This window comes from Pithys albifrons, chromosome 1, assembly GCF_047495875.1.
Source record: "Pithys albifrons albifrons isolate INPA30051 chromosome 1, PitAlb_v1, whole genome shotgun sequence".
Classification (NCBI taxonomy): domain Eukaryota; kingdom Metazoa; phylum Chordata; class Aves; order Passeriformes; family Thamnophilidae; genus Pithys; species Pithys albifrons.
Window position 1 is genome coordinate 126,888,658 of NC_092458.1, and position 20,281 is coordinate 126,908,938.

Consider the following 20,281-nt stretch of genomic DNA (forward strand, 5'->3'; position numbering starts at 1 on the left):
GAACAGGCCTGGACTTTGCCGGATCCTCCTCCCAGCCCTGCTTGGGGATGGGGTCACTGGGCACCTCCCCGGTGGGGCCGGGGCTGGGGGGGAGTGGTGGGAGCAGCTCCAGGACCCTCTGGCAGCCCCCAGTGGTCCATCGACTCCAGGGACCTGTGGGGCCTGCGTGGCTGAGCACGTCACTGACCCAGTCCCTACTCCCAGTACAGACCAGTCTAACCAGTATATGCAATCTCCGCTCCAGTACAGCCCAGCCTGACCCAGTACAGGTAAGTAATGCCCAGTATAAGTAAAGAATGGGCCAACCCAGTCCCCACCCCCAGTAGAGATCAGTCCCACCCAGTCCCCACTGCCAGTATGGACCAGTCTGATCAAATACAGACCAGTCCAACCCTGTCCCCATTCCCAGTCAAGACCAGCCCATCCTGTCCCCACTCCCAGTACAGACCAGCCAAACCTGTCCCTACTCCCAGTCCATCCCAGTCTACCCCCATCCCTGCAGAAGGGTCAGAGCTGGCAGAACGCCCTGGCCGGGCAGGCGCCTGCGGTGCCACCAAGTGCCAGGCACTGTCCCTGTTCCTGCTCAGCCTGGCACTGCCCGGGGGGGCCGCAGAGCCGGGAGCAGCAGTGCCGGGGCGGGCAGGGGGTGTGGAGGCAGGCAGGGCTATGGGGCAGCTCAGGGCCAGGTACTTCCAGAATACTTTATTTTGTACATACAATTTGTCAGCGTGCGGTGGCCGCCCCTCAGCCCCTGGAGCCCCCTGGAGCCCCCCTGGCGCCGTGGGGCAGCAGTGCCGTGGGGCAGCAGTGCCGTGGGGCAGCAGGCACGCACAGTCACCCCGTGGCTGGGGCTTGGGGCTGGGAAAGGGGCCTGGGGGCCAGGGGGCAGCCCCTGAGGGGCACAGGGCTCCGGGACTGGCCACCCCACAGCCTTCCCAGCCCTGCCTGTGGCTCCCCCTGCCCCACACACCCCCCCCACACCTTGGGGACCCCCATCAGCTGGGGCAGTGGGGCTCCAGGAAGAGGGGTCAGACCGTGACCCCCAGGCAGCCCCAGCCCCACGGGACCTGTCCTCATCCCCCAGGCTCAGCCGCCCCCCAGGATAAAGTGCACGTGAAGCCGGGGCAGCGTGTGGGGGGCAGCGAGGCCGCGGGGCAGCCGTCCCTCGGGACACCCGTCCTGCCGTGGCCATCCCCATGGCGTCCAGCCCTCACTGCAGGTAGCGATAGGCCTTGAAGCAGTGGTTGCCCGAGTCAGCCACGACCACGTGGCCATCGGAGGTGAGCGCCAGCCCCTGTGGCCCATACAGCGGGTCGGCCGCCGTGTTGATGTAGGACAGGAATGAGCCTGCACTGTCGAACACCTGTGGGGGGGCATGGCTGTTCCCAACACACCATGGCCCAGGGACCCCCAGCCCCAATGGCCAAGTGACCCCCAGACCCAATGGCCCCATGGCCCAGGGACCCCCAGCCCCAATGGCCCCTGACAGCCCCAATGGCCCAGGGACCCCGAGCCCCAATGGCCCCATGGCCCAGGCACCCCCAGCCCTGATGGCCCCTGGACCTGCATGGGATCTGCAGGACACATTCCCTGTAGGGAGAATGTGGTCAAGGCCCTTCAGGTTCATTCCAGTTGACTGATGATCCTTCCCAGTTGACCCTAAACCCTTCCCCAGTCCATCCCAGTTGGTTTCCAGATGACTCCAGTTGGACATAGATACCTCCCCAGTCCATCCCAGTTGGCCCAAAACTCTTCCCAGTTCCTCCCTAGACACTTCCCATAGACTCATACCAGTTGACCCAAAACCCTTCCCAGTTGCTCCCAGTTGGCCCTAGACCCCTTCTCAGTCCATCACAGTTGCTTCCAATGGAACCCAGTTGGCCCCACAGTCTTCCCAGTTGACCCTAGATCCCTCCACAGTCCACCCCAGTTGCTCCCAGTTGGCTGGAGTCACCTCCATAGACTTCCCAACTGACCCAAGACCCTTCCCAGTTGCACCCAGTTAATACCAGTTGCCTCCCAGTCCCCTTCATCTACCCCACAATAACTCCTCAGTGCTTCCCAGTGTATCCCATCAAGAACACCTGTGCGTCCGGGGGTCAGGGATGGGATGGGGAGGGGTTGGAGAGGGACTGGTGCTGAGCCATCTGTGGTGGCAGTGGGTGTGTGTGTGCAGGTACAGGTGTGTGTGCAGGTGTGCAGGTACAGGTGTGTGTGTAGGCACAGATATGTGGGTACAGGCGTGTGGGTGCAGGTGAAGTTGTGCAGGTACAGGTGTGTGTGCAGGTGTGCAGGTACAGGTGTGTGTGCAGGCACAGATATGTGGGTACAGGCGTGTGGGTGCAGGTGAAGTTGTGCAGGTACAGGTGTGGGTGCAGGTGTGCAGGTACAGGTGTGTGTGCAGGCACAGATATGTGGGTACAGGGGTGTGGGTGCAGGTGAAGTTGTGCAGGTACAGGTGTGTGTGCAGGTGTGCAGGTACAGGTGTGTGTGCAGGCACAGATATGTGGGTACAGGCGTGTGGGTGCAGGTGAAGTTGTGCAGGTACAGGTGTGTGTGCAGGTGTGCAGGTACAGGTGTGTGTGCAGGCACAGATATGTGGGTACAGGCGTGTGGGTGCAGGTACAGGTGCGCAGGTACAGGTGTGGGTGCAGGTACAGGTGTGCAGGTACAGGTGTGCAGGTACAGGTGTGGGTGCAGGTACAGCTGTGCAGATACAGTGTGTGCAGGTGCAGGTGTGGTACCTGGATGCGGCTGTTGCCCCAGTCAGCCACGATGATGTTGCCGTTGCTGTCCACAGCCACGCCGGTGGGTGCGTTGAATTGCCCGTTGCCCTCCCCGTGCGACCCGAACTTGAACAGGAACTCGCCCTCTGCGTTGTACACCTGAGGGTGTGTGTGGGGTGACACACAGAGGGTCACAGGTGGTCACCACAGCCTCCACAGGTCCCATGGCACTGGGGGGTACCCAGGCACTGGCTCACCTTGACCGAGTGGTTGTGGAAGTCAGTCACCACAATCTCATTCTTGTTGTTAACAGCCACAAAGTGGGGCCCTGGGGGAGACATGGGGGTGTCAGCCCTGGGACTGGGGGCGCTCACCCTGGGGGAAAGCACAAGGGGGCTCAGCCCTGGTGGGGGGAATGGTGGGGCTCAGCTCTGGCTCCATGGCAGCACCAGGATGGACCCAGCACCCTGACCCACAGACAGAGCCCAGAACGCAGAGCCACCAGGACGAAGCCACTGTCAGATCCAGAAACCAGAACCATAACCTGGAACTGAATCCACAGCCCACAGCCCTAAGCCTGACCCTGGTGCCAGAACCAGACCCTGAGTGTGCGTCCAGCCCCAGAACTCAGAGCTCAGAACAAACTCCAAGGCCAGAGCCTTGATCCAGAGCCTGGATCCAGAGCCCCAGCTTGGAACCAGAGGCTGGACCCAGAGGCTGGATCCAGCCCCTAGCCCATTGTTTGGGGTCCTGGTGCCACTGGCCACGCCAGTGATGCAGGACATCTGGTCCTGCCCACGCAGTCCCTGGGGAGCCCAAGGCCCCACAGCTTGGTGTCCAGGGGGTACCTGCGAACTGGCGCTCGGCAGTGCCGCGGGAGCCGAAACGTGCCACCAGCTTCCCGTTGGGCTGGAAGATGAAGACGCAACAGGCCTTGTTGTCCACCACGATGATGTGCCCGTTGCGATCCACAGCAACGCCCTTGGGGCCCATCAGGCGTCCTGCACCCAGCTTCGTCTGCGGGGGGCAGGGACTCAGGCTGGGGGTGCCACGGACACCCAGCCCCAGAGACCCCCCACGCCTCCTTTTCCCTCACCTTGAACTTGCCCTCAGGTGAGAACACGCTGACCCAGCGGTTGTCATAGTCGGCCACGATGATGTCGCCGTTGGTGTCCACAGAGACCCCTGTGGGGCGCTGCAGCTGCCCCGGGGAGCGCCCCCGCACCCCGAAACGCAGCCGGAACTGCCCCTCATTGCTGAACACCTGGGAGGGGCACCAGGGCCAGCAGGAGTCAGGGGGAGCACCCCGAAACACAGCCAGAACTGCTCCTCACTACTGAACACCTTGGGGAGACAGCAGGGCTGGGGGTCCTGGGGGAGTCAGTGTCCTGGGAGAGCCCAGGGGTGCAGGGGGAGGTCTGGACTTGCATGCATTGGTTATCGCTGATGGGGACAGTGGGGTCATGGGGAACCAGGGGTACCCAGGAGGGTCCCAGGGGTCCATATCTGCACACTCTGGTTGTTGCTGTTGGGGTCAGTGGGGCGGGAGGGATTCAGCAGGGGTCAGTGGGAGTACTGGGGAGGTTTAGGGGTCCCAGGGAGGTTTGTACCTGCACGCACTGGTTGTTGCTGTCAGCCACGACGATGCGGCCAGCGCTGGATGTGGAGATCCCCTGCAGGTTGGTGAACTCACCCTTCTCCCGGCCACGGCTGCCTGTGGGCACCGGTTAGGGGGCACAGGGGGCCCCAGGAGACCACTCACCATCCTGGTGAACCCCTGCCACACCCTCCACCACATCAGGGACTTCCACACATCCCAGAGAGTCATGGGGAGCTGTGGGGAGCCCAGAGAAGCCCCATACCACCCTGGGGAGCCCCCATTGCCCCAGGGAACCCTAAGAAGTTTCTGGTGCTGTGGGGAGCCCTGAGGAGCTCCCCACCACTCTAGTGAGCCCCAAGGACTCCCCACCACTCTAGTGAGCTCCAAGGACCCCCTTGTGCCACCCACTCACCGACACGGAAGATGAGCTCATCCTCGATGGGGTTCTCCTTGCGCTTGGCGCTGCCATACATGCTGGCAGGGCGGCGCAGGGCCTTCTGCCGCACGTGCCCCCCACCCGGGGACTTGACACGGCGCTTGGCCTCCTCGGGGGACGGGGGCACGTCGCCGGGGCGCAGGGCACGGGCGCGGAAGGGGGAGCCACGCACGGGTTGCCCATACAGCAGGATGGACAGCACGAAGTCGCCCTCAGCGCGTGGCGTGTACACCAGCTCGTAGGTGCCGTTGCGGTTGTCCTGCACCTCGGCCTCGGCCGCGGCGCCGTCGGGGCCCGTCACGGCGAAGCGCAGGCGGGCACCGCCGCTGCGCACCAGCGCCCCGTCCTTGTCCTTGGTGGTGACGCTGAGCGAGCAAGGCTGCCCCACCACAGCCTGGCGCAGCCCCTCGCCCGTGGCCACCGTGGTGTGCGCGGTGGCGCTGGTGGTCAGCAGCGCGCCCAGGTTCTGGATGGAGCGGCGCAGCCCCTCGGGCTCGGCGCGGAACTCGAGCTGTGCGTTCTCGTGCGGGTGCTCGGGGAAGGGCCGCGCCGCCAGCTCCCGCAGCCGCTCGCCCATCTGCTTCTGCACCAGCAGCACCTCCGTGGCCGAGCCGTGGTGCAGCGCCTGCTCCGTGAACGCGCAGCTGCTCAGGATGCTCTCCTGGCCCTGCCGCAGCACCTCCAACTGCGCCTCCAGCACCTGGCGGGGGAATGGCAGCTGTGACACCAGGGGGGCTCCAGATCCAGCACCCGCACCTAAATCCCTGTCTGCACCCCAGCCCTGGCCCTGCCACAGCACCTCCAGCTGCGCCTCCAGCACCCCTGGGGTTGGCACGTCCCTGTGGCATTGGGGTGAGACCTCCACACCCAGTATCCCCAACCAATGCCCCATTTGTATCCCCCACCAGCACCCACACACCTGCATCCCAGCAACAGCCATGACCCCAGCCCTGGTGCTGCACTGGGACCCTAAGTGCCACACTGGGAGTGTCACTGGCACCGGGCATGGCTGGGGCAGGCACACCCTCCCAGGAAGAAAGGGCTGGTGAGGGGCGCAGGGGCACAGAGGTGAGTGGCACACAGGGCACAGGTGTGTTACCTGCTGCTTGGCAGCACAGGTGGCCTCCAGGTCACGCAGCAGCACCTCCCGCCGCTGCCGCAGAGCTGTCTCCAGCTCCTCAAAGCTGCTCCCGATCTCAGCCTCAGCCTCGGCCCGGCGCTGCCCCAGCTGCCGGCTGATCTCAGCCACCAGCCCCACAGCCGCTGCCAGCTGTGGGAGCCTGTGGGGACAAAGGGACCCCTGAATGCCTCCAGCCCCCCAGTGCTGCCCCAGCTGCCAGTGGATCTTGGCCACCAGACCCACAGCTGCTACCGGGACCCCCTGAACCCCCAAGCTCCCTCACAGCACCCCCAGCACCACTGCCACCATCACCTGCAGAGGCCTGCAGGACTGGTGCCATAGGGCATCCCAGACACCCCTAGACCACCCCCACTCCCTCCGGCCCTCCTTCTCCTGTACCATGCATGGGTGGCATCCAGCCGGTACTGCCACCTATGGCAGCAGGGCCATGGGACCCCCCGGACCCCTCAGGCCCCATACCTGGCACGCACGGCGTCGAGCTGGTGCTGCAGGGCCGCCTTGTGCTGCTCCAGCACGTCACGCAGCGGCACCGTGCGGTGGTCCCGGTGCTCCCGCCGCTCCCCCTCCGTGCACTCCCGGCACATCGCGGTCTCGCAGGTCTCGCAGTAGAACTCCATCACCTGCCACACCTGTGCTCATCTGCTGCCCCTTGCCCCCGCCCACGGGGCTCTGCTGCCCCCACCCAACACCCCTCTCAAGCCCATGCAGCTCCCATAGCACCCCCAGACTCCCTGGACCTCTGCAGCCCTCTCAGACCCCCTCTGAACTTTCTCTCCAAGGCCTGCGCTCCCCCAGACCTTCTCGACCCCCACAGATCCCCACAGTCCTCCCAGATCCCACACCCCCCGAGCCCCTCCAGCTCCTGCAGACCCCCAGCCTCCCTGCTCCCTCAAGCTCTGTAAGTCTCTACAGCTACTGCAGCACCACCTGTTCCCCCCAAACCCCCTGAACCCCTATAGCCCACCGCAGCCCTTCCAGCCCCTCCCCAGCCCCCCCAGTCCCCACCTTTCCCTCGTGGTTGGGGCAGCAGAGGGGCTGCCCAGTGGCGGCGCCCAGGGGGGGCAGGGGTGCAGGGGGGGCTCCGCGGGGGTCGGGGTCCCGCTGCAGCACCTCCATCAGGTTGGTGATGAAGAAGTTGTTGGGCAGTGCTGGGACGCCCCGCTCAGGCAGGATCGAGGTCTGGCGGCACACGGGGCACGACAGGGACAGGCTCTGGGCTGGGATGTAGTTCTGCAGGCACCTGGGGTCACAGGGGTCATGGGGGGGGTCACAGGGGGTCATGGGGGGTCACACGGAGCACAACAGGACAGGCTCTAAGCGGGGATGTAGCTCTGCAAGCACCTGGGGTCACAGGGGTCAGGTCAGGGGTAGCACAGGGGAGGACAGGGACAGGTTTTGGGCAAGGACACAGAGGGGACAGAACAGGAACGGAGCTTGTAGGGGGACAGGGGGGAAAATGGGGTGGCAGGGCAAGGATGGATGGATGGATGGATGGATGGATGGATGGATGGATGGATGGATGGATGGGGGGACAGGGGGATGAATGGTGGAGATGGACTGGGGACAGAAGAGGGGACAGGGAGTGTGGGGCATGGGCAGAGCCATGGGGTTGGGGGTAGGCAGAGAACTGGATGGACAGATGGACAGGTGTCAGGGTGTGGGACAGGGGCAAAGGGACAGGACTGGGGGCTGGCTTTGGCAGAGGGACAGACAGATGGACAAGAAGGCTGTACATTGGGGCACATGGGGCAAGGGCAGAGGGACAGTGGGGCAGCAGGACGGACAGATGGACAGGGTGGTCAGGGGATACAGAGCCAAGGGGGCTGCACACTGGAGCATGTGGGTCAAGGGCAGAGGGACAGGGGGTCAGCGGGATGGACAGATGGATGGGGGGATCAGGATGCAGGCAGAAAACAGGGGGGACAGACAGAGGGGCTGTGTGGTGGCACATCAGGGTGCAGGAATGGGGGCATGGAAGACAGACCAGGAGGACAGATGGACAAGAGAGGGGGCTGCAGAGTCACACTTGGGTGCAGGAGCAGGGGAGGAGGGGACAGATGGACAGACAGACAGGGGGGCTGTGCAGTATCACACTGGGGTGTCATGGGGACAGACGGACAGACAGACGGGAGGGCTGCGTGGTGGCACACTGACGGGGGGTAGTGGCAGGGGGATAGCCAGACAAGTGGACAGATGGACAGGATGGACACAGGGTAGTGGTGCCAGCGCCCCTGGGGGGACAAATGGATGGACAGGAACGGAATGGGGGGGAAGGGGCCTGGGGCAGGACCAGGGGGCTCTGGGGGCACAGAGAGGGGGGGCTGTCAGCACCATGACCCCGCCACTGCAGGGACCTGGTGACTCTAACACCCAGATCGTGGGGGGCTCAAGGGGCTCTGGGGGCACAGAGAGGGGGGGCTGTCAGCACCATGACCACCCCACTGTGGGACCAAGTCACAGACCCCCATATCCCCCACATTTAGGGAGCTCGGGGGCTGCGCAGCCCTCACAGAGAAGGGGGCGCAGCAGGGGGGTCCCAGCCCTGGCATGGGCTGTGGAGTGCAGGGAGGTCTCAGTCCCCACTCCTGGGGGCTTAGGTGGGGGCTCAGCTCACACTGCGGGTTTGGGGGGTGCAGGTGGGGACACAGGGGGGTGCAGCAAGGCAGACAGGGGCTGGGGGCATTGGGGGTGCGGGGGGGATTGGATGGGGGGAGCAAGGGGGGGTTGGGGGCTCCAGCAAGGATGCAGCACAGGCAGGGGCAGAGGGCGGACAGGGGGCTGCAGGAGGGAGCAGCCAGGATGTTGGTGGGGCCTTGGAGGGTACAGCCAGGACACAGCAGGGATGTGGTGGGGATGGATGCTGAGGAGGCACAGTGGGGCAGAGGGGTGTGCAGGGGGGATACAGGGGTGCTCAGAGACATAGTGGGGATGGAGAGGAGGTCCTGGGGCACAGGGGGGATATCTGGGGTGCACTGAGGGGTCCCATCCCTCACAGAAGGTGTGCACACAGGGATGGGGTTCAGGGGGGCAAAGGGGGTGCTCAGGGGTCACACCTCTCCCATAAGGTGTGCAGGCAGGGCTGGGGCTGGGGGATGCAGGGGGGCTCAGGGAAGGCACAGGGGTTGGGGGGTGCAGGGGGGCTCAGGGAAGGCACAGAGGTTTGGGGGTGCAGGGGGGCTCAGGGAAGGTTTGGGGGGCTCAGGGGCTGCACCTCTCACCAAAGGTGTGCAGGCAGGGCTGGGGTTGGGGGGTGCAGGAGGGTTCAGGAATGGGGGGAGTGCAGGGGGGCTCAGGGAAGACTCAGGGGGCTCAGGGGCTGCACCTCTCCCATAAGGTATGCAGGCAGGGCTGGGGTTGGGGGGTGCAGGGGGGCTCAGGGAAGGCACAGGGGTTGGGGGGTGCATGGGGGCTCAGGGGTTGGGGGGTGCACAGGGGGCTCAGGAGTGGGGGGCGTGTAGGGGGACTCAGGGAAGGCACAAGGGTTGGGGAGGTGTATGGGGGCTCAGGGGTTGGGGGGCTCAGGGAAGGTACAAGGGTTGGGGGTGCATGGGGGCTCAGGGGTTGGGGGGTGCACAGGGGGCTCAGGAGTGGGGGGCGTGTAGGGGGACTCAGGGAAGGCACAAGGGTTGGGGAGGTGTATGGGGGCTCAGGGGTTGGGGGGCTGCAGGGGGCTCAGGGGCCGCACCTCTCGCAGAAGGTGTGCAGGCAAGGCAGCACCTTGGGGTTGCGGTAGCGGTCGAGGCAGATGCTGCAGACCAGGAACTGCTGGTCGATCTGCCGCACCACCGGGCTGGAGGGCTCGCGGCGGGCCATGGTGGCTCCTCAGCCTGGGGGACACGGCGCGGTCAGGGGGGCAGCGCCCCACGGAGCTTCACAGGTCCCACAGCCCCGACCCACAGCCCCCACCCACCCCACAGGTTCGTGGTGGGCCATGGCAGACCCTCAGCCTGGGGACGGGGGGATGTAAATGGGTGAGGGGCGCTCCGCAACCCCCCGCACTGAACCCACAGTGCCCCCCAGCCCCCTGCCCACCCCACGCACTCCCGGGAGCGCCAAGGGGGTCCCTCACCCTGCAGCAGGAGGGTCAGCAGGGTGGGGGCACCCCGGGGTACTCGCACCCTGCCCCACAGCCCCCACCCCACGGCCCCCACATTCCCAATGCCACAGGCACGTTGCAGGGAACACGGGGGGGCTCCCCCTGCCCCCAAGGTGCCCATGACCCCCGGGCGCCCAGAGCCAGCCCCACACGCCCCGTGCCCCACAGCGCGGCCCTGCCCCACAGCACTCACCTCCCACGGGCCCACCCGCACGGCGGGACACCCCCTGCCCGCCCCACACACCCCCCGCCCGCCCCACGGCACCCACACGCCCCACGGCGCCACCGCCCTCCCTCCCTCCCTGCCGTGCCCCACAGCACACACCCCACGGCGCGCCCATCGCCCCCGGCCCCCGCAGCCCCCGCGGCAGGACCCCCTCGCCCCCCGCCCTCACCCGGCCCCGCTCCCGGCGCTGCGGCCGCTCCGCTCCAGGCCCGGCCCCGCCCCGGCCGCCATTGTGCGGCACCGCCCCCCCCGCGGCCCCGGCCCCGGCGGCACCGCACCGGAGGGGGTCCCGCACCCCGCGGGTCCCCGGGGCTCCCGCACCCCGCTCCTCCCGCTGACCCACCCCACGCCCCTCACACAGCCCCCGTGCTCCCCCCGCTGTCCCCCCGCCCGCCCCCTGCCCCCCGCGCCCCCCGGCCCACTCACCGCCCCCGCAGCCCCCTCCTCGCTCCAGCCCACGCCGCGGGACCCCACGGCGCATCCTCGGCCCCGGCCCGGGATGCGACAGGGAGGCGGCCGGGCCGGGCGGCACCACGCGGGGCCGGGAGGGGGGGATTAGACCTGTCACCCCCTGCCGCTTCCACGAGACCCCCCCGCCGACCCTCCGCTGGGAATCAGCAGCGCGTCCCAGAGCCGCGCGTTGTGCCCACGAGCAGGGGGTCGGTGGGCAGGGGGGGCGTGGGAAAGTGCGCAAAGAGACCCCCCCAATCCCCCCCTCCAACAGGAGTGGTCTCGCCCGGGCTGTGGCTCTGCAGTGGGGGGGGCTCCGCGCATCCCGGGGTACCCGGCTGTTGCCAGGGCAACAGCATCCCGCCCCCGAATTTGGGGTGGTTTGACCCCCGATTGGGGGGGATAGGATGGAGGGGGTGTGTGGAGACACTCTGGAGGGTGGGGGTTTGGAGAAGGGGGGGCACGGGGGAGATGCGGGTCACCAAGTGCAGGGGCATGGGTGGTATAATGGGGGGGAAGAAGGATGTCAAGGCGGAATAAAGGGAGGGAAAAGGGGGACAGGGGGTATAAAAAGAGGGGCGCAAGGCACACAAGAGGGGTAAAGAGAGGGGTAAAAAAGGAGCTATAAAAAGGTGGGGGATACAAAGAAGGTATAGGGAGGATGGAGCTTATAGAGGGGAGGGAAGGTACAAAGGGCATTGTAAAGCAGGGGGGTAAAGAGGGGGCTGGAATAATACCAGAGCCCAGTGACCCCCCCTCACAACTCCAGTTCGGGGGGCCCCCACACCCCTTCCCATCTACGAGCTGCCACAGCTCCCCTTCCATGTGGGATCCCCCATCCCCACTCTCCCATCTCAGCTGGGACCCCTCCGCCCTGCAGGGCAGGGTCCCCACTCAGCTCAAGACATGGGGATCCCCTCACCGTGGCATCTGGCCCACGTGCCGCCCCTTTCCAGGGAATTCCTGCAGGTCCTGGCTGGGTCCTTTGTGGAGGGTGGGCAGGGGCAGCCAGGAGCTCCCTATGGCTGGGGGTCCTGCAGAGCTGGAGCTCTAGGGATGCAGAGGGGGTGTTCCCATCCACAGCCAGGTCACCACAGGGATGGGTCATGGTGGCTGCAGGGACAGGAGGGTCCTCACCCAGCCCAAGGTGGCACAGGGACCCCTGGCCCGCTGGGGCCCCACCAGGGAGAAGCAGCTCCAGGACAGACTCAGAACTCTGCCATGAACCAGTCCCCCCATAATCTGTCACCATCCATGTAGGGGTCCTCAGTGTGGCTTCCAGCCTCGCACCTTAGTCCAGACACCCTGCAGTGTCTGGAAGGTTCCAGAGCCAGACCAGACCTGGTTGTGCAGCCGTCAAGTCCCCCAGGAGTGAGGGGGCCATGGGGGTGCCAGAGGGGTGACCCACCCCCTTGGAATGTGGCATCCCCCCAGGCTCCCCCTGCTCCCAGCCAGACACCTCCAATAGCAGCAGGAAGCGCTGCGGCTCCCAGGGGGTGCAGCCAGGGTACCTGTGCCACAGGTGGGGGTTCAGTGGAGCTCCCCACCCTCACCTCCAGCAGCTCCTTGCCCTCACAGGGACCCCCAATGTCCCACAGGATCCAGTGGATGGGCCTGGGAGGACACAGCAAGTGCTGGGGACTCCCCACTTGGGTACAGGGTGACACAGACCCTTCCCAGAGGTGACACCCCCTGTCCCTGCAGGCGACACACACCCACCCAACCCCTGCAGCCCCACGTACATGTCTGGGGAGCAGCAGGCACACCTCCTTCACCCCACTCATGTGCAGGACCCTGTAGGGTGGAGGGCAGAGACCCTCAATATCCCCCTGCCCCAGGGGCGGGTTCCACAACTCCCCCCTATGGAGGGGGTTTCAGGCTCCCAGGAGAGGTGGGGGTGTTCTTAAGGGACACTGGGGGCTGGGAATCTCCTGGAGAGCAGGTTTTCTAAAGGGAATGTCCCAAAGGTAGGTCAGTGACCTGGAGGTTGTCTGGAGGTCCCAGGGGAACAGCAGCCCGAGGGGTGATGGAGAGGAGCACCAGGCGACACCAAACCCAGTGCCCAGCCCGGGAAGGGGAACCAGCCCCACAGGACCCCCAAGTCCACAGTTGGACCAGTGGGATGGTAATGACAGCATCCCCCAGCCTGTCCCCATTCAGCCCTGCTTGGTGCTGTGGGGTCTGGGTGAGGGGCAGCCCCTGGGGACAAAAGAGCAGAGACCCCTCAAGCCCCTCACTCGCACCCAAGAGCCACCTCTTCCATGCATCAGCCCCCCACCCTAGGACCTGGCCCTGTCACAGGGGTCCTGCCCCTTTAGAGGCTCATTCCCCTGTCTCCCCCCAGCCTTGTCAGCCTCAGGTCAGATCCCCTGTGATTCCCCATGCCCCCCAGCCCAGAGGTCCCAGCTGCAGCCCTGCACACACTGATCCGTACCGTTTATTTGGGGTCTTACAGAAGTGGGGGGGTCAGACCATCAACGGAGGGGGGTTGGGGTCAGGGTCGGATCCCGACATTAAATTACAGGTTAAATTAATGAGCAAGAAAAACCAACAGTTTTGTCTCAGGAGAAAGTGCCCAAGTGCAGGGGCAGGCTGGGGGCCCCTCGTAGGGTGGGGGAACACTGGCTGAGCCCCGGCCCCCCATGTGCAGCACACGTGCCCTGGGACACACATGTCCCTGCATACAAACACACGTGGACACGTGTGTGCCCCTCCACCCCACGCCTCTGCTGGCGTTTGGTCCCTGCTTGGCACCCCCTGGCCCATCGAGGGTCCCAGGGCTTGGCCAGCACCCCCCCACACCAACAGCAGAGTGCAGGGACCCTCCGCTCCCACTCAGTCCAGGACACCACAGTCCCAGGGGAGCAGGGGGAGCTTTGAGGGATACAGCCCACCTTGGGTCAGGAGTGCAAGAGCAGCCACCCTGGAAACACACGGGGTCAGCCTGGAGTGAGCCAGTCATCCTGGAGTGGGGGGAACAGCAGGAGCCCCCTCAGGTGACAGGTGCAGTGGGGGACCCCCCACAGACCCCTGGCACAGGGGGTCCTGGCTGTTCTGGTGCTGGACCCCCAGCTCCATTGTGCCACAGGGCAGGGGTCTCCCTAGAGGAGCAGCAAAGGGACCTGGGGGAGTGCACCCCCATCCTGCCTGGGGGAGGCAGGGGGGAGCAGTAAAGGGTCACAGACCCTCCCTGACATGAGCAGGGGGACCCAGGGGGTGCAGTCCAGCAAGTGGGGCAACCCCAGCCCCTCAGTGGTGCTGTGGGGCAGGGGGAACTCCAGCTGTCTGCTGTGTGGGGGTCTGTGCTGAGGAGCTGCCGGACCCTACCCTGAGAGGGGGCTGTGGGATGGGGGGGACCCCACCCCACTGGCAGCCCCCCACACCTGGCGGGCCCCTAATCCATGGCTAGGCCCAGGCTGTGCCCCCAGCAAGCCCCCAGCCACAACTGAGGTCCATGTGTACCCCACAGAGGGGCTCCTCCATCCGGGGGAGCACAGGGGGCTCACTGCTCCTCCAGCCAGGAGGGCTTCTCAGAGCCAGGAGTCTTGAGCTTGATGTTGAACTGCTTGAGGGTCTGCTCGAGCTGCTGCTGGTTCCCGGCGAAGTACGCGGAGATGGCGTTGTGGAACAGCAGGAGCTGCTTATGCATCACCTTGATCTGGGAGAGGGGGGGGTCACGGTCTGGGGGGGCCCAGTTGCACCCCAGCAGCACAAACAAGGGCTGGGAAAGGTCTTGGAGACCCCCAAGTCCCACTGCTCCTCCAGAACCTCCCACTCCACCACTGAACCATGTCCCCAAGTGCCACATCCAACACAGCTGTTAAATCCCTGCAGAAATATCCCATTCCTGGACCCCCCATCCCTGTGCCCCTCATCTCTGTCCCATAACCCCCATCCCTGTGGCCCCCATCCCATCCACCATGCCTCTGCCCACCTTGTTCTCCTCCAGGAACTTGAGCTTGATGGCCACATCTGCCCGCAGCTTCTCATACTTGTCCTTGTGGCTCTGGAACTGGCTCTGTGCCGCATCCAGGCGACTCACGGCGCCGGCATCGCGAGGGCCCATGCTCAGCTCCTCCAGGTCCGTGCGGTACGCGTCGTACTCCAGCCTGCAGGGGACCTCTGGCATCAGCAACCTGCTCCCAGAGCCCCCCAGGATCCCCGAGCCCCACCATGAGTTCCCTCCGACCCACCTGGCCGTCTCATACTGCTTGACTGTCATGAGTGTGTCCTCCATGGTCTTGTTGACCAGTGTGTTGATGCTGGACACAAAAAAGTTGACGGCGCCCAGCAGTGTCTCCCCATTCTTGCACAGCAGCTTCTGCGTCTCTGCGTTGTACCCAAACTCTTCCTGGGGACAGGTGAGGTGCCACAGTCACAGCCCTGCTCCCATCAAGGGCTATTTGGGTTGGAAAACTGTCTCCTCTGAGACTACCAAACCCAACTATGACTCACCACCATCATGCCCAGCTCCATCTCACAGCCTTATCTGTGCAGGCCTCTGTCTAAGTGTATTGCCCCCAGTCCCAGCAGTCTCCACACTCCCCCAGCCCTGGTGCCCAGGTGTCTGTTCCCAGCCTTGGTGCCCAGGTGTTTGTCCCCAGGTGTCCCACCCCAGCGCTGGAGCCCAGGTGTCCGTCCCCAGGTGTCTGTTTCCAGTCCTGGTGTCCAGGTGTCTGTCCCCAGCCTTGGTGCCCAGGTGTCCGTCGCCAGGTGTCTGTCCCCAGCCTTGGTGCCCAGGTGTTTGTCCCCAGGTGTCCCACCCCAGCTCTGGTGCCCAGGTGTCCATCCCCAGGTGTCTGTCCCCAGCCTTGGTGCCCAGGTGTCCGTCCCCAGGTGTCTGTTTCCAGTCCTGGTGCCCAGGTGTCCCACCCCAGCGCTGGTGCCCAGGTGCCTGTCCCCAGGTGTCTGTTCCCAGTCCTGGTGCCCAGGTGTCCCACCCCAGCGCTGGTGCCCAGGTGTCCCACCCCAGTGCTGGTGCCCAGGTGTCCCACCTCAGCCCTGGTGCCCAGGTGTTCGTCCCCAGGTGTCCCACCCCAGCGCTGGTGCCCAGGTGTCCCACCCCAGCCCTGGTGCCCAGGTGTTTGTCCCCAGGTGTCCCACCCCAGCGCTGGTGCCCAGGTGTCCCCCAAACCCTGAGTTACCCCCAGCCCTGGAAGTTCCCGTGTACCCCTCAGCACACCTGGAGCTCGGGGGATTTCTGGCTGAGGTCGGCGAAGGCGTCACCCAGGGCGTGCTGGGTCTGCACGAGGCTGTACAGGTGGGCCGTGAGCGCCCGCGCCAGCTGCAGGACACTCTCGTACTTGCGCTTGGTCTCGCGCAGCAGCTCAATCTGCGTCTCCAGCTCCAGGTCCACCGTGCGGGACCCCCGCCCGAACCGCTCCGACAGCAACTGCTTGGTGCACTGTGGGAGGGGGGTTCAGGGGGCCCTGGGGCATGTGTGGACCCCCCCCAACCGCTCTGAGAGCAGCTGCTTGGTGCACTGTGGGACGGGGGTCAGAGGGGCACACTGGGGTCCCTCAGCCCTCACCTTGTAGGTGTTGATCCCCCACTTCTTGACGATGTCAAACTTCTCGACAGCAATGCCGCGCACGACCTCCTCCCCGCCGGGTGGGGGGCCAGGGGGTGGGGGGTGCAGCCCGGGGCCTGGCATGGGGACGGGGATAGGGACACCACCTGGCACCAGCTCTGGAGGGGCAGCACCTGCAGGGGCCAGGCAGCCCCTCCCCTCCAGAGCCCTCACTCCAGAGCTGCTGACCCCCCAGCAAGATCCTCAGCTCCAGTCACGTGCCCTGCACTGCCTCATGGGCATCACAGTGGGGACCCTGTTCCTGCCACCCACCCTGGGTGCCCCATGTGGGGTCCCTGCTCCTGCCAGCCCCCTCTGGGGTGTCCCATGCAGTGTTCCTGCTCCTGTCAGCCCTGTGATGGATCCCCCATGAAGACCGTGCTCCTGCCAGCCCCCCTGGGTGGACCCACACAGGAGAAGAGACCCCAGCCCAACCACGTCTGATTGCACAGCCAAGCCCAGGCCCTGCCCCCTTCTGCTCTGCCCTGTCACCAGGGGGAGCAGGGCCTGGCAGCACCAAGGGACGCCCAGGTGGGCTGCAGGTGCAGGGAGGACCCTTCTGGCCAGGACCCACCTCAGAGACCCCCAAGCCCATCAGTGCTGTCCTTTTACCCAAGAGCAGCAGCAGGCCCGGGCCTGCCCTGCCTCAGCTGCCGTGGGTGCTCCTCCCCAAGCCCTGGGGCAGGTGAGGGCGCGGTACCTGCGGGCACGGCGGCCGGGCGGGCCATCCTGCGGGCAGCGGGTGCACTGGGGGGCACCGACGGTCCTCGGGGGGGGTGAGGGTGGACAAGAGAGCCTGGAAACGGGGGGGCTGCGGGCGCTGAGCAGGGCGTGGGGCAGGATGGGGGGTGTGGGGCAGGATGGGGGGCGTGGGGCAGGATAGGGGGCGTGGGACAGGGGTGGCCAGGGCAAGGGGGTGTGGGTCAGGCGGCAGGGAAAGGGAACGAGAGCGCGGGCGGGTGGCAGCGGGACAGCGATGGCAGCAGGTGAGTGTTGGAACCCGGAGACATGGCTGAGGGTACACAGATGGCCCCCCTGCCCCAGGGAACTCCCCCAGCCCCTCGGTGGGGGAACCTGTGCCCCGAGAGCCAGGCAGGCCTGGTGTGGGAGGGACACGGGGCTGCCACCCTGGGGGAGCACACACACGCACACACTCACACCCTCTGCCCACACAGACCCTCCCCATGCCCTGTGGGGGCCGGGCTCTGTCACAGGGGGACCCTCAAGGACAGATCCACATGGAACAAGGACAAAGTAACAGTGGTCCCAGGGCTCCTGTGGTGCAAGGTCCCCTGGCCCCGTACAGCCTGACCCAGCTGGGGCAGTGAGGTCAGTGAGGAGTGGGCCCTTGGTGCTCCCTGCCTGCCCCTCCCCATCCCCAGCACACCCTCGAGCTCCCACTGCCCCCAGCCCAGGACAGAGCCAGGGGCCTCCACTGGAGACCCCAGAGAACCTTGCTGGGGTGTTCTGATGAAGGGGATGGAGAATCCCTGGCAGAGACCCCACCTTGTGAGATGGGCTTACCCTGACAAGGGGGGAGAGCTGGGATGGGGGGAAAAGCCCCTCCTCTGCCAGCAGCACACACCTCCACACGCTGCTCCTGCACAGCCCGTGGGGATGGAGCCCCCAGGAGAGGCCCTGGCTGAGCAGCTGCAGCAGAGCCTCGTGCCAGGAGGGCAGGGAAGGCAGGTGAGCTCCCTCAACTCTCCCCTGCCAGAGCCCCCTCCCAGCCCAGCCCAGCCCAGCCCAGCCCCGGTACCTTTGATGGTGCCAGTGGGGATGATGCCCTCGGCCGTGCCCCCGTAGCCGCCCGACACGATGCTGGTCTCGTTGAGGTTGGGCCCTGACACCATCACCTGCTGCAGGTCCTGAGGGGCACAGGAGCACAGGCGGCTGAGGCGCAGGGACAAGCCAGCCCCAGCACGGCCCCAGACACCCCCCGGGGCCCCCGGCCCCTCAGACCTGCTCCAGGCCGTCATCCTCGGGCAGGCTGCTCGTGTCCCCATTGCTGCTGATGGGGATCTCCATGGTGGCTGCCTTGCTCAGGATCCCGTCCGACATCCTCAGGGCCTGGGGACACACAGAGGTGGCACTGGGCCGGGACCATCCCTGGGGCTCCGATGGGCAGGGGCAGGAGGGGACAATGGGAGTGTCCGACGGGCAGGGGCAGGAGGGGACAGGGGCTGGGGGGGGTCCCACTCTGAGGCACCGAGCAGACTCTGCCCCGTGCCCGAGGCCGCCCTGCTGCAGACACTGCCCAGCCCGGCCCTCGGAACACCCCTGGCTACGGGAAAGCCCCCCCGTAGTGGAGCGGCACATCCCCAAGGTGCCGACCCCAGCCCCCCAGCCCGTTCTCCGCAGGAGCCCCCGGTCCCACCGCTCTGAGGCCGCCCGGCGTCCCCCCCTCACGAACCCCGGCGGGGTTCCCGCGTCCTGCAGCCCCCGCCTCGGGACAGCGGCGCTGGCAGCGCCCGGCCTGGCCGCGGCAGGAGCCACGTCCGCAGCCCGGGGGGGGCCCGCAGCGCCCAGACCGGTCCGGGCACATTCCAGGGCAGGCGGAGCCTGGGGCGGGCGCCGGGCGCCCGTTACCCGTGCCCTGTCCCCGAGCCCTGTCCCGGCCCGGCCCCCCCGCCAGCGGGGCCGAGCCCTGCGGGCCGGGCCGGGCCCGCCCCGCCCCGCGCGATCCCCGCCGGGCATCGCCCCGGCAGCGCCCGGGCCGAGCCGGGGGCAGCGCCGCGATGGACCCGCTCGCAGCCACCCTTGGCCGGGCCCCGCGCGGGACCGACCCCTGCGGGACCCCCCGGCAGCTGCTCCCGGCGGGACCGGCCGTGACAGCCCCCGCAACATTCCGGGGCTCTCCCGGACAGCTCCCGCCGGCCTCGGGCCCCGCACCGTGCGCGGCACCCCCCGGGCCCCCCGGCCCCACCTGCGCCCCGGCCCCGCCGGGCCCCCCCGCACCGTTCCCGCTCCGCCTCGGCCCGGACGCGCCGGAAGCGCCGTCACGCCGGCGCCGGACCAGAAGTGGCGTCACCGCTCCGACGCCGGGGAGCGGCGCGGAGGGCCCGGCATGGACCCCGCGGCCGAGCACCGGCAGCAGCTTCGCAGCGTGAGCGCCCGGGCCGGGGGGGACGGCCGGGGGGCCGGGGCTCGAGCGGGTCTCGGTAGGGGATCCCGACGTGGGGTCGCGAGGCCCCGGCTTCGCAAGGGAACCGGTGGGTCCCCAGAGGGGCCGAGGCTCTCTCGGGGATCCCAGTGGGACTCGGGGGGTCGCGGATCTGCCCCGGTGTGAACCCCCCTGTGCCCTCCAGCTGCGGGACTTCCTGCTGGTGTACAACCGCATGACCGAGCTCTGCTTCCGCCACTGCGTCTGCGGCCTCAACTACCGGCTGCTCACGGGCCCCGAGGTGAGCGGGGCGGGCCTGGCGGGCGGGCCGGGGGTCCCGCGGCCCCGGAACCTTCCGCCCATCCCCTCCCTCCCTCCCTCCCGCAGGAGTCGTGCTTGGACAGCTGCGCCGCGCGGCTGGTCCGCGCCAACCACCGCCTGATGAGCGCCTACGTGGGGCTGATGCCCGCGCTGCTGCAGCGCCGCGCCGCCGAGCACGGGGCACCGCCGGCCGAGCACGGGGCACCGCCGGCCGAGCTCGGGGCACCGCCGGCCCAGCACGGGGCACCGCCGGCCGAGCTCGGGGCACCGCCGGCCCAGCACGGGGCACCGCCGGCCGAGCTCGGGGCACCGCCGGCCCAGCACGGGGCACCGACACCCGAGAGGCCCTCGCCCGAGGCTCCCGGTGCCGGCACATAACACGACCCGACGGCGGTGGGACAGGACCGGCCGTCCCGGTACCGGCGGGAGCAGCAGCGCTCGGCGCTCGCCAGAGCTCCGGGCGGGAGCAGCAGCTCCGCTGGGCCCCAGGAGCAGCCCCGAGAGCCCCCGGTCTGGCAGAGCAGGGGACACAGGAACAGGGGAGCCCTCCAGGCCCCCACGTGTCTGGATTCTTGAGAACTGGATGTGTAGTGCCAATAAAACATCTCTTTGG

General features: G+C 67.1%; 4 protein-coding genes across 9 annotated transcripts; 2 read left to right on the top strand and 2 right to left on the bottom strand.

Annotated features, from left to right (window-relative positions):
- Positions 1–682: 682 nt before the first annotated feature.
- On the bottom strand, positions 683–10,839 carry TRIM3 (tripartite motif containing 3). Of its 2 annotated transcripts, none has more exons than XM_071567879.1 (12): positions 10,652–10,839; positions 9,589–9,730; positions 6,909–7,143; positions 6,363–6,523; positions 5,862–6,042; positions 4,739–5,462; positions 4,337–4,440; positions 3,823–3,990; positions 3,575–3,743; positions 2,984–3,054; positions 2,745–2,885; positions 683–1,363 (listed from the first exon to the last, which is right to left on the bottom strand). In XM_071567879.1, exons 2-12 carry the CDS (start codon positions 9,714–9,716, stop codon positions 1,211–1,213), a joined length of 2,235 nt encoding a protein of 744 aa, XP_071423980.1. In that variant the 5' UTR covers positions 9,717–9,730; positions 10,652–10,839; the 3' UTR covers positions 683–1,210. The 2 variants fall into 2 exon arrangements, with proteins under 2 accessions (XP_071423980.1, XP_071423987.1); XM_071567886.1 differs by lacking the exon at positions 10,652–10,839 and adding an exon at positions 10,395–10,453.
- On the top strand, positions 10,119–10,784 carry LOC139678371 (uncharacterized). Its single transcript, XM_071569157.1, has one exon. It carries the CDS (start codon positions 10,119–10,121, stop codon positions 10,782–10,784), a length of 666 nt encoding a protein of 221 aa, XP_071425258.1.
- Positions 10,840–13,094: 2,255 nt separating the features above from the next.
- On the bottom strand, positions 13,095–19,258 carry ARFIP2 (ARF interacting protein 2). Of its 4 annotated transcripts, none has more exons than XM_071567954.1 (9): positions 19,171–19,258; positions 18,207–18,314; positions 18,004–18,112; positions 16,945–17,064; positions 16,206–16,321; positions 15,858–16,079; positions 14,869–15,026; positions 14,610–14,784; positions 13,095–14,333 (listed from the first exon to the last, which is right to left on the bottom strand). In XM_071567954.1, the coding sequence occupies exons 2-9, from the start codon at positions 18,303–18,305 to the stop codon at positions 14,178–14,180; spliced, it is 1,155 nt and encodes a 384-aa protein (XP_071424055.1). In that variant the 5' UTR covers positions 18,306–18,314; positions 19,171–19,258; the 3' UTR covers positions 13,095–14,177. The 4 variants fall into 4 exon arrangements, with proteins under 4 accessions (XP_071424055.1, XP_071424049.1, XP_071424032.1 ...); XM_071567948.1 differs by having other exon boundaries at positions 19,203–19,243; XM_071567931.1 differs by lacking the exon at positions 19,171–19,258 and adding an exon at positions 18,658–19,159.
- TIMM10B (translocase of inner mitochondrial membrane 10B) lies at positions 18,844–20,126 on the top strand. Of its 2 annotated transcripts, XM_071567969.1 has the most exons (3): positions 19,239–19,350; positions 19,553–19,648; positions 19,735–20,126. In XM_071567969.1, exons 1-3 carry the CDS (start codon positions 19,312–19,314, stop codon positions 20,044–20,046), a joined length of 447 nt encoding a protein of 148 aa, XP_071424070.1. In that variant the 5' UTR covers positions 19,239–19,311; the 3' UTR covers positions 20,047–20,126. The 2 variants fall into 2 exon arrangements, with proteins under 2 accessions (XP_071424078.1, XP_071424070.1); XM_071567977.1 differs by lacking the exon at positions 19,553–19,648 and having other exon boundaries at positions 18,844–19,350.
- The last annotated feature ends 155 nt before the right edge of the window (positions 20,127–20,281 follow it).

Excerpts from the sequence above, each read along its gene's own strand:
- TRIM3 (XM_071567879.1), bottom strand. The coding sequence starts at position 9,716 with ATGGCCCGCCGCGAGCCCTCCAGCCCGGTGGTGCGGCAGATCGACCAG. Across the intron at positions 6,524-6,908 it reads GCCCCAACCACGAGGGAAAG|GTGATGGAGTTCTACTGCGA; the intron begins GTGGGGACTGGG and ends CAGGTGTGGCAG. Across the intron at positions 4,441-4,738 it reads TGAGCTCATCTTCCGTGTCG|GCAGCCGTGGCCGGGAGAAG; the intron begins GTGAGTGGGTGG and ends CGGTGCCCACAG.
- LOC139678371 (XM_071569157.1), top strand. The coding sequence starts at position 10,119 with ATGACCCCCGGGCGCCCAGAGCCAGCCCCACACGCCCCGTGCCCCACA.
- TIMM10B (XM_071567969.1), top strand. The coding sequence starts at position 19,312 with ATGGACCCCGCGGCCGAGCACCGGCAGCAGCTTCGCAGC. Across the intron at positions 19,351-19,552 it reads ACCGGCAGCAGCTTCGCAGC|CTGCGGGACTTCCTGCTGGT; the intron begins GTGAGCGCCCGG and ends TGTGCCCTCCAG. Across the intron at positions 19,649-19,734 it reads GGCTGCTCACGGGCCCCGAG|GAGTCGTGCTTGGACAGCTG; the intron begins GTGAGCGGGGCG and ends TCCCTCCCGCAG.
- ARFIP2 (XM_071567931.1), bottom strand. The coding sequence starts at position 18,789 with ATGTGCCCGGACCGGTCTGGGCGCTGCGGGCCCCCCCCGGGCTGCGGA. Across the intron at positions 18,113-18,206 it reads AGGATGACGGCCTGGAGCAG|GACCTGCAGCAGGTGATGGT; the intron begins GTCTGAGGGGCC and ends TGTGCCCCTCAG. Across the intron at positions 17,065-18,003 it reads CCCCACTGGCACCATCAAAG|CGCCCGCAGCCCCCCCGTTT; the intron begins GTACCGGGGCTG and ends CGCCCTGCTCAG.